The sequence below is a fragment of the Lactuca serriola genome, chromosome 1, assembly GCF_051521515.1.
Source record: "Lactuca serriola cultivar US96UC23 chromosome 1, Lser_US96UC23_V15, whole genome shotgun sequence".
Classification (NCBI taxonomy): domain Eukaryota; kingdom Viridiplantae; phylum Streptophyta; class Magnoliopsida; order Asterales; family Asteraceae; genus Lactuca; species Lactuca serriola.
This window is the reverse complement of record NC_136408.1, coordinates 57,114,380-57,132,911: the sequence shown is the minus strand read 5'-3', so window position 1 is coordinate 57,132,911 and position 18,532 is coordinate 57,114,380. Positions and strand designations below refer to the sequence as shown.

General features: G+C 41.0%; 1 protein-coding gene across 1 annotated transcript; it reads right to left on the bottom strand.

Moving 5' to 3' along the window:
• Positions 1–16,056: 16,056 nt before the first annotated feature.
• On the bottom strand, positions 16,057–17,907 carry LOC145055390 (uncharacterized). The gene is made up of 2 exons (XM_079003702.1): positions 17,382–17,907; positions 16,057–16,850 (listed from the first exon to the last, which is right to left on the bottom strand). Exons 1-2 carry the CDS (start codon positions 17,905–17,907, stop codon positions 16,057–16,059), a joined length of 1,320 nt encoding a protein of 439 aa, XP_078859828.1.
• Positions 17,908–18,532: the final 625 nt, after the last annotated feature.

Below are 18,532 nucleotides of genomic sequence, written 5' to 3'. Positions count from 1 at the left end.
GCCTTCCGGCCCATAACATATTCGCCTTCCGGCCCATAACATAATGCCTTCCGGCCCATATCAAGCATATCATACATGGTACATATAACGATTAACTTCTCACACATAACACATATATCTCATATCAAATTCGACCTTCTGGTCACACAGTTAAACCCTTCCGGGTATAGTATAGTGAGAAGACTCACCTCGTGGAAAGTCTAAGATCTCGTGTCCTTGCTAACACCGACCCCGAACGACGGCTCAACCTCACCTAAACATAAAAATATCATTTATTACACAAGGACTTCCACCACTTAGAGCTTTACTCCTTATCATCATTCCTCAGAGGGTAAAAGACCATTTTACCCTTCCTTGACCTAAAGTCCTCAAGTTGACCAAAACCCTAAAAGTCAACAAAAGTCAAACCCTGAGAGTACGTGGGGCGTACGTCGCCAACCCCTCCCTGATCGGGGTCTCCACCCAGTACGCTGCGCGTACTAGAAGTTACACCCAGCGTAACACCCAAAATCAGCCACTCTCCATTTATAGTCTTAATCGGTTAAGCCATTACTTCCACTTCCAAATCCGACTCTTCTAATGTGTCTAAACCCATAAAGTCGAGACCTTTAAGCCTTTGCACAGCTGTAAAGGCTCCAACATCACAATACAACCTTTTATTCAAACTCAAGGACTTAGATCTCATGCATGGTGAAATCCCCACGTCCAAGATGCCATTTTTATGAGTCTACAACTCCAATAGATCAGAAATATGAAGTATCTAAGCTTATGGAGGCCATTTGCATAAAAGTCTCCACCTTTGGGACTTAAACCCTATAACATAACCTTTTAAGCATACAACATGAACCAAGTGACAAGATCCGAACTTTATACCTGGAAATGAAGCTTTAGCCCTTGCAAAGTTCAGATCTACACTTGAGCACCACTTCTAGCCTCTCCAACAAGCTCTTCTCCTTCTATGCAACCTTGAAATGGCACCACCAAGCTTAGAATACACACACAATGGCCTAAGAATGAGGGTACACTCTTTTTAGGGTTTCACTCTGAGGGATGGTGGCTGAGAAGACCAGCCACATGTTCCTTTTATAGCCCCATCAAAGGAATTTAGGGTTTGGGTCTGAATAAGTTACGCCGGGCGTAACCTTTGGTACGCCCCGGGTACCTGAGGGGAAACGCGTCCAAAATGAGGCGCGCGAGTACGCGCAGCGTACACCTTGTACACCCAGCGTACTCGCCTACCATGAAAACCCTAAATCACTAACTTAACCAAGATGTAAAGCCAAAAGAAGAATACCTAGATTTCGGGCTGTTACAATTCTCCCCCACTAGAATCAGACTTCGCCCCCAAAGTCTCATACCGAAAACAACTCTGGATACTGATCCCGCATCTCAGACTCGGTCTCCCATGTCAGCTCGGACCCTTTCCGATGTTGCCACTGCACTTGTACCAGGGGTATTTCCTTGTTCCTCAAAACCTTAACTTTCCGATCCCTGATCGCTACTGGTCTCTCCACATAGTTCAGGCCTGCATCCACCTGAATATCATCCAATGGCACCACTGCCGACTCGTCGGCAATACATTTCCTCAACTGCGAGACATGAAAGGTATCATGAATCTGCCCCAACTCAGCAGGTAGCTCCAACCGGTAGGCTACCCGGCCCACCCTAGCAATTACCCTGAAGGGTCCAATATACCGGGGTCCCAACTTGCCCCTTTTCCTGAATCGTATCACCCCTTTCCAAGGAGAGACCTTTAGGAGCACAAGGTCGCCAACCTGAAACTCGAGCTCAGACCGCTGCCTGTCCACATAACTCTTCTGGTGACTCTGCGCAGTCAACAACCTCTGCCTGACCTACTGAATCTGCTCGGTCGTCTGGAATACAATCTCCGTGCTACCCATCACCCTCTGCCCCACTTCTCCCCAACAGATGGGGGTGCGACACCTCCGACCATACAACAGCTCAAAGGGTGGCATACCAATGCTCGAATGATGGCTGTTGTTGTACGAAAACTCTGCTAAAGGCAGATAGGTGTCCCAGCTCCCTCCAAAATCCAAAACACATGCACGGAGCATATCCTCAAGTGTCTGAATCGTCCGCTCGCTCTGTCCGTCTGTCTGCGGGTGGTATGCGGTACTGAAATGCAGTCTCGTACCCAACTCCTCATGAAACTTCTTCCAAAACCTGGAAGTAAAACGCACATCATGATCTGAAACAATCGACATCGGAACCCCATGCCGCGATACCACCTCCCTCACGTATAGTTCCGCCAACTTCTCCGCAGAAGAGCTCTCGCTGATGGCTAGAAAATGAGCGCTCTTCGTCAATCTATCCACGATCACCCAAATCGCGTCGACTCCCCTCGCAGTCCGTGGCAATTTGGTGATAAAATCCATGGTAATCTGTTCCCACTTCCATTCGGGAATCTCTAGCGACTGCAACTTACCGTGCGGACGCTGGTGCTCGGCCTTAACCTGCCGACAAGTCAGGCATCTCTCAACAAACCATGCAACATCCCTTTTCATACAGGGCCACCAATACTCCTTCCTTAGGTCCAAATACATTTTCGTAGCCCCGGGATGAATCGAGAATTTCGATCGAAGCGATTCCTCCATCAAAATAGTACGCGTACCGCCCACAAACGGTACCCAAATCCGACCCTGAAAAGTCATAACTCCTCGACCATCCGTAACGAATCCTGATACCTAACCTACAACCCGCTCCCTCTTCTGGTTTTCTGGTTTCACAGCCTCAGCCTGAGCTCCTCGGATGGTATCTAAAATCGGGGTCATCACCGTCATCCTCATACAAATATCTCGGATCGGGGCGCTTTCCGCCCTATGACTCAACGCGTCGGCTACCACATTAGCCTTACCCGGGTGGTACAGGATCTCACAATCGTAATCCTTCACCACATCCAACCATCTCCTCTGTCGCATATTCAGGTTTGGCTGATCCATCAAGTACTTCAGACTCTTGTGGTCTGTGTAGATGGTACACCGAACCCCATAAAGATAATGCCGCCAGATCTTGAGGGCAAACACCACAACCCCCAACTCCAGGTCGTGGGTGGGATATCTCAACTCATGAGGCTTCAACTGCCTCGAAGCATACGCTATCACATGCCCCCTCTGCATAAGCACCGCCCCTAAACCCGATATAGATGCATCACAGTACACCACAAAATCCTCCATCCCTTCCGGGAGTGCAAGCACCGGGGCCTCGCACAATTTCTGACGAAGGGTCTCGAATGAGGACTGCTGCTCCGGTCCCCACGAAAATGCAACACCCTTTCGGGTCATCCTAGTAAGTGGCATGGCAATCTTGGAGAAATCCTTGATAAACCTGCGATAATATCCAGCCAAACCTAGAAAGCTCCTGATCTCGGTGGGCGATCTCGGCACTTCCCATCTCATCGCCGCCTCTATCTTGGCCGGATCGACCAAAATCTCTTTCTGGTTAATTAGGTGCCCTAGGAACTGGACCTCTCGTAACCAGAAATCACACTTGGAGAATTTGGCATACAGCCTCTCCGATCTCAGAACTCCAAGAATCTCCCTCAAATGCTCCTCGTGTTGCTCCCTAGACCTCGAATATACTAGAATATCATCAATGAATACGATCACCGACCGATCCAGCATCGGCCGGCACACCCTGTTCATGAGATCCATGAACGCAGCTGGGGCATTGGTGAGCCCAAAAGGCATCACCACAAACTCATAATGTCCATAACGAGTTCTGAAAGCAGTCTTCTGAATATCTTCATCCCGAACCCTCATCTGATGATAACCCGACCTCAAGTCTATCCTGGAGAACCAAGATGCCCCCTGCAACTAATCGAACAGATAGTCGATCCTAGGTAACGGATAACGGTTCTTAACCGTCAACTTGTTCAACTCCCGGTAATCGATACACATCCGGTGTGAACCATCCTTTTTCTTGACGAACAAAATCGGCGGTCCCCAAGGTGAGCTACTCAGCCGGATAAACCCCTTCCCCAACAGCTCCTGAAGTTGTGAGGATAACTCCTACATTTCTGATGGAGCGAGACGATAAGGCGCCTTGGCAATGGGCACAGCTCCCGGAACCAAATCGATACGGAACTCCACTTGCCTTTCCGGAGGCACACCTGGTAACTCTTCGGGGAACACATCCGAAAACTCACATACAACAGGAACGTCATGAACCGAATTGGGCCTCCTCGCGGCCACTCGAGTATCCGTCACGTAGGCTATGAATCCATTGCAGCCCTGCTGCAAACTCTGCCTCGCCCTGGCAGCCAAACAAAACGCCGACCCGCACAGGGTCCCCTCGCCATACACCGAAAGCACTCCCCCACTAGGGTCTCGAATCGTCACCAGTTGTCTCTCGCAGTTAATAACTGCCCCAAACTTACTCAACCAGTCCATACCCACGATAACGCAGACATCCCCCATAGCTATAGGAACCAAGTCTATAGGGAATTTGACACCAAAAATCTCGAGCACACATCCTCGAATCACGTCTGCGGCATATATCACTTTCTCATCAGCTATGAAAACCCTCAGAGGTCGACTCATCACTTCCCGATCAGTACCGAGGTGCTGACTAAAAGCTAGAGATACGAAAGACCGACTCGCACCCGAGTCAAATAACACTAAAGCAGGTATAGAATTCACAAGGAAAGTACCTACGCATATCATGAAATAAGCATAACATCTCATAAAAGAATAATAAATACATGAAAGAATACATACCAGCCACAACATCAGCCACAACATCAGGCGCCACGCGGACCTCCTCCGCAGTCAACTGGAAAGCTCTCCCACGAGCCCTCGGGGCCTCGGCCTTCACTGGTCGAGTCTCAGTAGCCCTAGCAGCTGGTGCAGATCCCTGGAGAAGCTGAGGGCACTTGGCCTTCCGATGGCCGGTCTAGTTGCAATGAAAGCAAACCATAAACCCCTTGGGGCAATCCCTAGCAATGTGCCCCTCCTTGCCACACTTGTAGCAAGCACCTGATTGACATGTCCCCTCGTGAGCATAACCTCCCGTCCTCGAATCGGCGGACTTAGTCCGCTTGGCTGCCGGCTGAGACTAAGCCGGCCGCCGATCCACCCGTTGAGACTCGGCCTCCTCCCTGGCCTGGGTCTCCAACTCGATCTCGCGCTTCCTGGCATTTTCCTGAAGCTCAACAAAAGTCTAATATGTCGAGTTCAATACGAACTCCCGGAGATCCCTCCTCAACACACCCAAATACCGGCTCATTCGAGCCTGCTCTGTGGACACCTGCTCGGGGCAGAACATCGCCCTCTCATGAAACTTCCGCGTGATCACCGTGAAAGAATCATTACCCTACTTGAGGGTCAAGAACTCCTGAACTAACCGTTCCCTCTCCACCGGGGGAACGTACTCGTCTCTGAACATGGTGGTAAATCTCTCCCATGTCACAGCTGAAACCTCTGCCAGAGTGAAGTTCGCCGTCACGAACTTCCACCAATCCTTTGCTATCAGGCGGAGCTGGTTCAAGGCGAATCGTACCCTCAAATGCTCCGGACATGAACAAGTGTAGAAGCATCCCTCGATATCAACAATCCATCTCATCGCAGTGATCGGATCCTGCGTCCCGTCAAACTCAGGTGGCTTCGTGTTGCTGAACTCCCGGAACAGCAACGAGTCACCTCCCTGTGGTCTGGCAGCGGCCACAGCTGCGGTAGCTGCAGCGGCTGCAGCCTGAGTCAACGCGGCGTACCGCTCATCAAATGTCTCCATCAGAGTGGTCTTAATAGACCCAAACATCTCCGGAATCTCAGCCCGGATCGCTGCAGCCACCTCCTCATGAATCATCTAACGAATCTCCTCGTCACTCACATTGATCGAACTAGGTCTGTGGCGTGGTCCAACCATGATGCCTCTGAAATACAACATAGAAATATCAGAGACTCTATCGAGCACAATCGCACTCGATAACGCAACCCTACTCAGTCTACGATACCCAGGGATTCTTACTTGGGTTGCCCACTGACCCGGTGTCTTCAGTAGTACGGGCCCAATACTACCGACTACACCGCATCAGCATTCACCCCAAGTCCTCCTCCCCAAATCCCGAATTCTGAGTACTCTATTCTTGCCATGCACTAGCTACCCGCTCACTCTCAAAGCATCTCATAGCAACAGATTTCCCTAGACTAAGGCATCACAAATCAGGCCACTCTAGTCCTAATATGGATACCTAGTCTTCTAGCATGCATTTCATATCATATCATATCATATCATATCATATCTCATAACACATATTGTAAGGGTATTTTAGGGATTTTTACCGTTCGGGCGCTGGCTGATCGTACACACTGCTTCATCCTTGGTTACCACAAAATCCTTTATAAAAAATTTTATTCTTTTGTTTTTGAAAGATTTTCTCAAATCCTCGGTTTGAGTTCAGTTACGCCCGAATGTGTACCCGAATCCCTCAAACCAAAGCTCTGATACCAACTTGTAACAACGGAAATTTTAAAACAAATTTTTCATTTCTTAAAAATATATTTCCATCCAAAATAAGTCATAAAGATCCAATGTATCATGTCATAATACAAATCATATAAATCCCAAGATCATAAATCCCCCATCAGTGTGTACAGATCACGCCGGCGCCTTCCCACGGTCCTCGCTGGTACCTGAAACACATATCACAACAACTGTAAGCATAAATGCTTAGTGAGTTCCCCAAAATACAACCTACGCACATACGCCTTTCCAGGCCCTGACCTTCCGGTCCATGTGTCTTAGGGGACTTCCGTCCCGACTAGGTAAACCTTCCCGTCCTACCCACGCCAACCTTATGGTCCTCATTACAACGCCTTCTGGCCCATAACATATTCGCCTTCCGGCCCATATCAAGCATATCATACATGGTACATATAACGATTAACTTCTCACACATAACACATATATCTCAAACCAAATCCGACCTTCTGGTCACACAGTCAAACCTTTCCGGGTATAGTATAGTGAGAAGACTCACCTCGTGGAAAGTCTAAGATCTCGTGTCCTTGCTAACACCGACCCCGAACGACGGCTCAACCTCGCCTAAGCATAAAAATATCATTTATTACACAAGGACTTCCACCACTTAGAGCTTTACTCCTTATCATCATTCCTCAGAGGGTAAACGACCATTTTACCCTTCCTTGACCTAAAGTCCTCAAGTTGACCAAAACCCTAAAAGTCAACAAAAGTCAAACCCTGAGAGTACGTGGGGCGTACTCTAGATGTACGCGAGGCGTACGTCGCCAACCCCTCCCTGATCGGGGTCTCCACCCAGTACGCTGCGCGTACTGGAAGTTACGCCCAACGTAACACCCAAAATCAGCCACTCTCCATTTGTGGTCTTAATCGGTTAAGCCATTACTTCCATTTCCAGATCCGACTCTTCTAATGTGTCTAAACCCATAAAGTCGAGACCTTTAAGCCTTGGCACGGCTGTAAAGGCTCCAACATCACAATACAACCTTTTATTCAAACTCAAGGACTTACATCTCATGCATGGTGAAATCCCCACGTCCAAGATGCCATTTTTATGAGTCTACAACTCTAATAGATCAAAAATATGAAGTATCTAAGCTTATGGAGGCCATTTGCACAAAAGTCTCCACCTTTGGGACTTAAACCCTAGAACATAACCTTTTAAGCATACAACATGAACCAAGTGACAAGATCCGAACTTTATACCTGGAAATGAAGCTTTAGCCCTTGCAAAGTTCAGATCTACACTTGAGCACCACTTCTAGCCTCTCCAACAAGCTCTTCTCCTTCTATACAACCTTGAAATGGCACCACCAAGCTTAGAATACACACACAATGGCCTAAGAACGAGGGTACACTCTTTTTAGGGTTTCACTCTGAGGGATGGTGGCTGAGAAGACCAGCCACATGTTCCTTTTATAGCCCCATCAAAGGAATTTAGGGTTTGGGTCTGAATAAGTTACGCCGTGCGTAACCTTGGGTACGCCTCGCGTACCTGAGGGGAAACGCGTCCAATATGAGGCACGCGATTACGCGCAGCGTACACCTTGTACGCCCAGCGTACTCGCCTACCATGAAAACCCTAAATCACTAACTTAACCAATATGTAAAGCCAAAAGAAGAATACCTGGATTTCGGGCTGTTACACATTTCCTTCTGAATCAAGCTTCTTAGTAATTCCATGAATGAATCCAACTTTCTTCTTTGCTCCTACTGTAATTTTAAGTGAATATTTCCGCTACATGTAATACTCATTACAAGAAAGATGAGTGGATACCAAAAACATATTTGGATCATGGTCTTTTCAATTCAGAACAAAATTATTAAAAGAAGTAGAATGGGAATGATGATCGATAACATGACTCAAATTCATGATTGAAGAAGTGTTATGAATCAATTGCCTGATACCATTCTAACTAGATAGAACAGATTAAGGTAGTGTAAGAGCGAGAGAGAATCAATTTCATGTAATTAGATCATTGATCTTTTTATTGATTGAAGAAGTATTTATATTAGAAACTACATTTCCATTTTTTTCTTCTTAACAACTAACAAACAACTAACCATCTAACTAACTTCTAGCTGAATCAATAATTACTTGATGATGTGTAACATCCTATTTCGAGATGATTCTTATTTCGGGATTGTGGACGATAAATTGATCAAGTAAAGGTCTTGGGCTTCAAGGTAATAGTGTTTAGACCCTATTGTATGATGATAATGTTGCTTATATGATCCAAGCCTTTGGATTGCTTTTTGGAGTCAATGGGTAAAATGGGAAAAGTGATGTTTCAGACTTCTTTCATTAATTAAGGATTTCAGTTCGATATGTTTTAATTCAAAAGTAATTAGAAAGAATTATGGGGTGATGTGTGTGAAATGCACTTGTTTTATCCCTACTTTTAATTAATAAATTTAACACACAAAGGCAGTGAACTTGTCTTTTAGTGGTATAGATTAGGAAGTAAGGTGTCGAACTCAGGGAACGGGAAATTAAACTAATAGCTAATTTTAACTAAAACAAATAATAAAAGTAAAAGGGGTTTCTTCTAGTTTTGCAAGACTAGAAACTTAGGCACACTAAATTAACTAAATAACTAAAGCAACAACTATTCACCAAGTTTGATAAAGATGTTTCTATTTAGGTTCAACCAATTCACTCCTATGGTTATTTGTATTTATGATAGATTAATTGCTATTGGTTACCAATTATAATGGTTAGGTTCATGTTCATTACTCCTAACCCTTAGACAATTAACTAATTTAAGCGATGATCAAGTGTTTAAACTAATTAATTCCCTAGATTAATGGTTTGGATTAAATAAGATTTGTAATGGTCAATTAAGTTATTAATTCAATTAACCTTTTGTTTGATGGTTTCTCAAACAAGCTCACACATTAATCTTCCTATTGTCTTATTAATCTTAGTTTCATAATCATTACTTCTAAGCATATGGTTTAGTGTTCACATAGACATATGAGATTAACAACTAAGAGATGTTCATACAGCCTAATTGTCTTCCAATTAACAGAAAATAGTAGTGATAAATGCATAAGGTTCTTTAACAAACTTAATTTAATAAATCACCAATAAACAATCAAACAAAAACTAATAATTAAACCATAGGAGTTCCTTGGTATTCCCCAAACAGAAACAAAAACGAATTTAGTTCATAGTTGCAGTAGAAACAAACATAAAAACAAGGTTTTCTAGATCAAACATATTCAATTCTTAAATCTAAGTGGTAGGATTAACCTAATTGCTTGAATTCTTCAAAAGATTGAAGCTTAGGGTTCCTCAGTGTCCTCTAGGGCTCTTAATTGCAGCTTGACCTTCAAAAATCGCCAGGAATGGTGTCCCATTCGATAAAGATTCGGTTTTTATAGATATCTCAAAACATGGTGTACTCGGCGAGTAGCAGGACCAACTCGCCGAGTAGGTGCATAGTTATCCGTCTTGAATCAGGAATCGTAGCTATCTTCTGGAACATCCTCGTGTACTCGCCGAGTAGAGTCGTCTACTCGCCGAGTAGGTGGTCTTTTGTCTCTTATTTTAATTCTTTGATCTTCAATTGCTTCTCCTTGCTTCCTTTTACTTCCAAGCATATCTTCTGGACTGAAAACAAAATTGAAAACATTTTAAGTACCTTTTGTCCACATTATTCACATAATTAATTAAAAATGATTAAGAATATGTACTAAATAATTAACTAATTATGCACATATCAAAATACCCCACACTTGACTTTTGCTTGCCCCCAAGCAAAACTAAATTTTAAGCATATTAGAATCACATATAATAACTCCAATCTAACCCAGCCATTATGACTAGACCGCAACGCATGCATTTGTGTCTAAAATTTTCCTAAAAACCCCCATACTTCAAATACTCACAATCGTCATAAACATTTGCCCACTCACCCCGAACTATGCTCATTTTATGCAACCCTCCGAATCCATCCGCAGAAAACCTCTTTACCCTCAAGGTATTTTTAATTGAGCAACCCAAGCATACATAATCTAGAATTACAACTTTTTGATACCACTATGGAGCTCTTCTGAATTCTTCTCTTCTTTGATATTTGCTTTGATCTTTTTGAAATCACCACCTTTATTGTTCGATTTTTGGTATCTTCAACTTTTTGGATTTCTTGGAATTTTGATCTTTAGATCTTCACTTTATTTGCTCCAAAATTCTTACAACTTTTCTAGTAATTCTCTCTTTTTTTTTTACATGTAACTCACTTTTTTTTTCACTCATAACCTACATGCTTAAGCAAGGGCGCTCAACTTCAACCTTTATTGGCTAAAGATAATAATTTTCCTGGATACATTTCTGGTACACGATGCTAAACATATTGCATCCTTCAAACTAAGCGAGGTCGTGTTTTTGTCCCATGATTTCACTAGAATAAGGAAGCCACAAATTCACTAGAATGTATATAGGCTCAACTAAACATTTGGGTTTTCATGCAATTATCAAATATAATACTAGCATGATTCCTAATTACTTTACCAAAATTTTCTAAATTAGCCCTAACAATTTTAATGCAATATTTTAAAAATTAACTAGTGTAACCAAACAACCCCCTACCCCACACTTAATTTATGCAATGTCCCCATTGCATGCTATGCATGATAAAGAAAAATAAAATAAAGAGAGAATTGGAACAAACTCCCCTGGGATAGTAGTGGTGAGGTTGATATCTCTTCTCTTCAGCTCCATCTTCAATTGACTTTAGACATTGAACAACTCATCCATGTCTTGGGTGTCAAAATCTCGTGTGGTACAGTCTTTATAAAAGCTCCAAATATAAGGGAAAAACTCTTGGAAATGCTCAGAAAATGATCTTCAGAGAATAGAACCAATGCCCATATCGAATGTCATCAAATCTTCAGCTCAAAAGTAAGAAGAATGAGTGACTCATTGAGTAAGTATGTAGACTCGCCGAGTTGAAGCGTAAATGGCAGAATAATCATGAATTTTCACATGGACTCGGCGAGTCCATAAGATGCACTCGGCGAGTAGACCGCTGTGTGACAAAAAAAAAATTCTGCCCAAGTCCGTTTTTGATGTATGGGGGTTATATAAACTAATAATTTCCCTCATTTTTCTTTAAGGAATAAACACTCTAAAACCCTTCTATCAATTGGACTCATAGCTTGACTCAAAACTTCGTATCCTCTCTCGCCTAGACTCGATTTCTCGCTTCGTCAGCCTTGACTCTAGACCCTCACATGCAATCCTAAGCTTCAAATCTAATGACGGGTTGCCTCCCGCAAGCGCTTCTTTTTGTGCGAGTCGTGAGCTGGACTCCCAACTTAATAAACTTCCAATAAACTCAATGTCAATCCATCTGTTGCATTGAATATCTTCTTTGGACCAAATTGTAAAATTCGACTCTTTGCTTCAAAAATTGGACAAACGAGCTTGAATTCATAAAACCCAAGAATTCTGACAAGGGTTGGGACCGGTCGGGTACTAATCAGAAATGGATCGCGCTTCAGAACTTTTTCCAAAGTTGGAATCGTCACCCCATGCTTCGAAACACAAACCGAAAGAACAGGGGGCCACATCGTGGTAATAGTCGAACCACAACTTGGTTCCTGCAATTCAGCTTGTTCTTGTTCTTCGTCTGACCTCTCTGCTAGCAACCTTTCCAGCTCCTCCAAATCTCTTTCTGTATTAAATTCTTCATCTTGTAACTTTAGTTCTTGTGACTCAGATTGTTCTTGTTCGTTAGTCAAGAAGTTATCTAACCATCTTCCAAATTTCTTCAAATCATCATCTGAGTCATAGTCCTCATCTTCTTGCTCATTTACCTGTACTACTTCCTCAAGAAAAGCATCAAAAGCATCGAGATTTGGAAAATACATAATAAATAAAAACTAAAATATATAAAAAAAATAAAAATATATGATAACAATTAGCAAATAAAATTAACTATTTAGAACCGTTCCCCGGCAACGGCGCCAAAAACTTGATGTGTGTGAAATGCACTTGTTTTATCCTTACTTTTAATTAATAAATTTAACACACAAAGGCAGTGAACCTGTCTTTTAGTGGTATAGATTAGGAAGTAAGGTGTCGAACTCAGGGAACGGGAAATTAAACTAATAACTAATTTTAACTAAAACAAATAATAAAAGTAAAAGGGGTTTCTTCTAGTTTTGCAAGACTAGAAACTTAGGCACACTAAATTAACTAAATAACTAAAGCAACAACTATTCACCAAGTTTGATAAAGATGTTTCTATTTAGGTTCAACCAATTCACTCCTATGGTTATTTGTATTTATGATAGATTAATTGCTATTGGTTACCAATTATAATGGTTAGGTTCATGTTCATTACTCCTAACCCTTAGACAATTAACTAATTTAAGCGGTGATCAAGTGTTTAAACTAATTAATTCCCTAGATTAATGGTTTGGATTAAATAAGATTTGTAATGGTCAATTAAGTTATTAATTCAATTAACCTTTTGTTTGATGGTTTCTCAAACAAGCTCACACATTAATCTTCCTATTGTCTTATTAATCTTAGTTTCATAATCATTACTTCTAAGCATATGGTTTAGTGTTCACATAGACATATGAGGTTAACAACTAAGAGATGTTCATACAGCTTAATTGTCTTCCAATTAACAGAAAATAGTAGTGATTAATGCATAAGGTTCTTTAACAAACTTAATTTAATAAATCACCAATAAACAATCAAACAAAAACTAATAATTAAACCATAGGAGTTCCTTGGTATTCCCCAAACAGAAACAAAAACGAATTTAGTTCATAGTTGCAGTAGAAACAAACATAAAAACAAGGTTTTCTAGATCAAACATATTCAATTCTTAAATCTAAGTGGTAGGATTAACCTAATTGCTTGAATTCTTCAAAAGATTGAAGCTTAGGGTTCCTCAGCGTCCTCTAGGGCTCTTAATCGCAGCTTGACCTTCAAAAATCGCCAGGAATGTTGTCCCATTCGATAAAGATTCGGTTTTTATAGATATCTCAAAACAGGGTGTACTCGGCGAGTAGCAGGACCAACTCGCCGAGTAGGTGCATAGTTATCCGTCTTGAATCAGGTATCGTAGCTATCTTCTGGAACATCCTCGTGTACTCGCCGAGTAGAGTCGTCTACTCGCCGAGTAGGTGGTCTTTTGTCTCTTATTTTAATTCTTTGATCTTCAATTGCTTCTCCTTGCTTCCTTTTACTTCCAAGCATATCTTCTGGACTGAAAACAAAATTCAAAACATTTTAAGTACCTTTTGTCCACATTATTCACATAATTAATTAAAAATGATTAAGAATATGTACTAAATAATGAACTAATTATGCACATATCATGGGGCTTTTCAATAATTTTATGTGCATATAAAGAATGCCAAAAACGGAGTTAAAATGAAGAAGTTATGGTTGTTTAAAGTTGAAGTGGAAATTGGAGGTTTTGTCCTACGTAGGGTGTAAGAAAGTTATATAGGGCGTAGGAAAATTATGCAGGTCGTAAATGCTAAAATATTGGATGCAGGTTTAATAACCTACATATGGTGTAGGTTATGCTATGCAAGGCGTAATCACAGTAGATCAAATCCATCATTATTTGGTTTTAAGCCTTATTTAATGGCTCTAACTTATGGGAAATCGTCTCATGACCAACCTCCATCACCTATGAATATTCCTTGAGAAACCCTAGGTCCTCTTACTTGTTTTTGAGCCTTGACATCATTTATGAGCTTATTTCTCCCTTAGATGGTTGAATCTTGAAGAGCAATTTGGTGGAAAAGTGTATAAAAGAAGGGTTCAAGTATAGATCTCCATTCCTAGACCATTGTGTGTAAAAAGCTTCTAACTTGCTCATTTGTTTCATAGATCTAGTTATTTTTCATATTTGCCACTTTTTGTTCCCTTGAGCTTGTATTTTGGGAGTTGTAGGAACTCCAACACATTTTGATCTATATGGAACACTCTTGGGACTTATTGGACTTGAAAAGTTGTGCTTTAGTGCTTGTTCATTAAGCCATGCAAGTTGTGTTACCATTTTTGGTCATTTTAATGCATAAATTTTAGATCTTGAAAGTTTGTAACCTTGTTATGGATAAAGTTAGAAACTTTATCCATCTAAAAATTATATTGATTAAGATATGAAGGTTGGAGACTTGGATAAAATGAATTAACTTAAGAAAGATGCCTTTTTGGTCCCTTTAAGACTTAGAGACTAGATCTTATTTGTTTGGACCATCCAAATGGATAAAGTTGAAAACGTTATCCATTATGAAGCTATTAGAGCCATATGTGAGCTTTGAGTGAAAGGTCGTAATGTTTTAAGTGCTTAAAATGAAGTTTGGCAATAGGTACTGTACGCGGTTGTAATATGGGTGCCCAACGTAGCCTGATTTTCACCTGTTTTCTAGATAAGGCTCTACGCCGTACGCAGAGCTAGGTGTACGCCGCACGTAAGTCAACGAAACATTGATCGTTGACTTTTTAACTAGTTTGACTTTTGGTCAACTGTGAGGGGTTGTTGGTTGAGGACTTAGAAGGTTAAATTGTCTTTTTCCCAAGTGAGGAGTTATCTTGGTATTTGGGCTTGTTGAGTTGGGATATTTACCTTCATTTACCGATCGAGGTGAGTCTCTTCACTATACTCGTGGGTCGAAGGCATCAATGTTGATACATTGGATTATGTTGTAGGATGATAGTTGTCTTTGGGACACTTGCTAATATGCCTATATGTGCTTGTTGTCTTTGCGACTCTTACTGATATGATTGTATGATGATTGTATGTGGTGTGAAATAGACCCGTTCGGTTTGAAAAGTACTGATTGAGTTGAAATAGACTCGAGGATGAAACAGACCCGTACTGTTGGAAAATAACGATTGAGTTGAAATAGACTCAGGGGTGAAATAGATACGGGGGTGAAATAGATATGTACAGCTTCGAGCTAATATGTATGTATGGTGTAGGGTATTTTGGGGAACTCACTAAGGTTCCTGCTTATGTTTTATATTTAAAATGTTTTCAGGTACTACTGATTTCAAAAGGAAGGTCCAACTTGATCACATTGTATCCCCTGAAGATTTATTCTGCAATAATTGTTTATGATTTTACAATGATGTTTTGAGAATACTTTTACTATGATCGTCTTTTGGGATAATGAATAAATGATTTTAAATTAATTAGAAGAAATTTTTACTCAATATTTTTAGGACGTTACATGATGTGTCATAAGTTCACATGATGCTCACGTGCAATATAATCAATAGATATGCTAAACGATAAGAAACCTCAGTAGATTTCTTGAGTACACACTAAAGATGACTTACCTCAAATAATAGTTAATACCAAAGATTCATTAGAACTTGAAGAAGCTGGTTGAAACCTGATTGAACCATTGGGTATCTGACTCATTCGTAATGTATGCCACTTATCAATGTACCCCATCGAGTCCATGTCTATGTTGGGAAGTTGGAGTCCTTTAAGTATTTTCAGGATCTTTCTCGATCTACCAAGGAGCTTAGCTGCAATTCAGATGCTCTCTTCCCTTTTCTCTATTGCATCTTCATGACACTTCATAGTTATGACACGTGGCAAGTTGGTAAAGCAAGCACATAGCAGATCTGCGATTTATGGTTGATATAAACTCGAACAATTCCTCATCTATTGGCCAACTTTCTTGCTCACTGCAGTGAAGCAGTACGGTTTGGCTGATCTTATACATGGAACTTGCAGCAATGAACTTACGAAGTGAGTGATCAATACTTAAATTTTTCCTAGTCTTAAACTGTATCACAACTTTTGCTGCTTCATCACCCAACCATTGAAGAATCTCCTTTGATGTTTTTCCTTTAGGGGCCTTCTTTTGAAGATCAATTTGTAGCCACCTACAGTATAATTCAACGTTTGTCCACACACGTCTTGCTGCTTTTCTAGCTTTTACGTAGTCACCATTTTCATTGAGGCTTTCTTCAATATGTGTTACAAACTCGAGACCTTCCCTCATACCAGCAAGTAACCCCTTGACATGGCACTTTGCAATTTTAGGAAGTGCAAGGGCAATGGCTGTTAATGTTACTGTTACTAGGCTCCAGCAGTTCTGCATTTCTTCTTGATGTAAACGTGGGACTTGGTCATTGTCGAACTCTACCACTCCGTAGAATCCTGTAGATTTCTTGAGAAGCTTCGTAAGATTTCTTGGCTCTTTCTCTTCATCCTCATGAAGAAGTCGAATTATGGAGTTGAGTGTTCTTCTTAATATTCTCTTTGAAAGCTTTGTGTCGGCTTCAATTTGTATGACATAAGCACTATATTCTTCTACATCTAATATGACATTGCTATTAGATACATTCGGTTCTTCTTTAAATCACTTCAATAATGACTTGCATAAATAGTAAAACTAAGAGAATAAGATCAAAAGAGATCTGGGAATGAGACATATTGTGTTACATATAACAACGACCAATATCTGAAGTGCGATACAAAAGTTCAAAATTATGTTTCTGATTTTGCGGAAAACCTTTGTGCAATGGCAGCCTGCAATATGTGAATTGGCATGGCTGTGTTTCCACAGCTGAAGCCTTTCGATCCATTGTTTCTCCACTCTGAACACATTTATATGGTTCTTGCTCCATTTTATTGAGAGGTTGAAATGACTGATGGCAGTCAAACATCTCAAAATTGGTGCTATACTACCAATTATTGCCCCAATTAATTGCAAGGTAACAATCATGTTGATGGACCACTTATAATCTGAATTTCCATATTAGAAGTTGGATAAATCATTAAACAGGGTCACCAAAATAAAACATGAAACACAAGCAAGAAGTAAGCATATGACCCCGAAAGTAGAAGAGACCGGTGAACATGCAATTACAAATTGGGAGTTACCAATCTCTGCCATCATCCAATACTCTTTAACATACCGAATGAGTCTCTTGCCAGAGAAGTTTATCTCTTGAGGATCTGAAGCCAATCCGTGCAACTTCTCGTAGTGGTGTTGTAAACTTCTTCTAGATGCTGGAACTATCATAGCTACTGAAAATGGCCATGGAAGCGGAAGTATCAATATTAGCAATTGTATTGGGGTTGTGAAAGGCCCGATAGTACTAAATTGGATCCAAACATTTACACTACTGGTGATTATGAGTATCCCAAAGGCTAGCATGTTCATTAGAAGTTCCTTGTCATCAATAAGCCCTAAAGATGGGAGAAAGTTGGCTACCATGGTCACCAAGAAAATGATGCTTGCAGACTTTGCGATCATATAAACTGTGTCAGACATGTCAGTGTCTAGGTCCACTGGTAGCTTAATTGCAATTGCTATCAGTGTGATAGAAGCAGCGTTAATTGTGAAAAATCTACATGGAAACCAGAGTTTCCATTGCCAAAAGCATTGGAAGGCATCGGCTGCCATTGCTAGAGTGCAAACCAGAGATGCTAAGCAAACATACAATCCCACCCAAGGCATCGCGTCCGCAGGAGATTTCCATTGCATATTGGGAAACCATAGAAATGAATATTCTACTAAATGTAGTACGAAAAGAGCTAGCTAACTGATGCTTGATGTATATACATATATAGGAATTTAAGAAAGATATACTTTGTTTCTAAGTTCCAGGAATTTCTGATCAAGATTTTTATTTTCATTTTTGTCAGTTTAGCTGTATATGTAACATTCCTAATTCCTCCCCCTTTCCTTCTTGACGTCTAGTAGGCGGTTGAAAGCTTCTTGGTAAACGGATAATGTGGCTAAGATGATCCAAATTAAACGCATTACGAATACTTGGAATATCCTATTTAGAAAATAATCCATTTAATTGAGGGATAGTTACAATGGGAATAACAAATCCTTGCTTCATTTCCACGCATCCTTGAAGAAAGGAGTTCCACAATATTTTAAACTAGTAATGGTATTGATAAAAACTCAAACAACAAATCTATCACAACATCAACAGATCTTTTATTAATAAGATCCAGTTGGTTTTCAGGAAACTTACAAATCAAAACCTCACTACATAACACTCACCCTCAAACAAAAT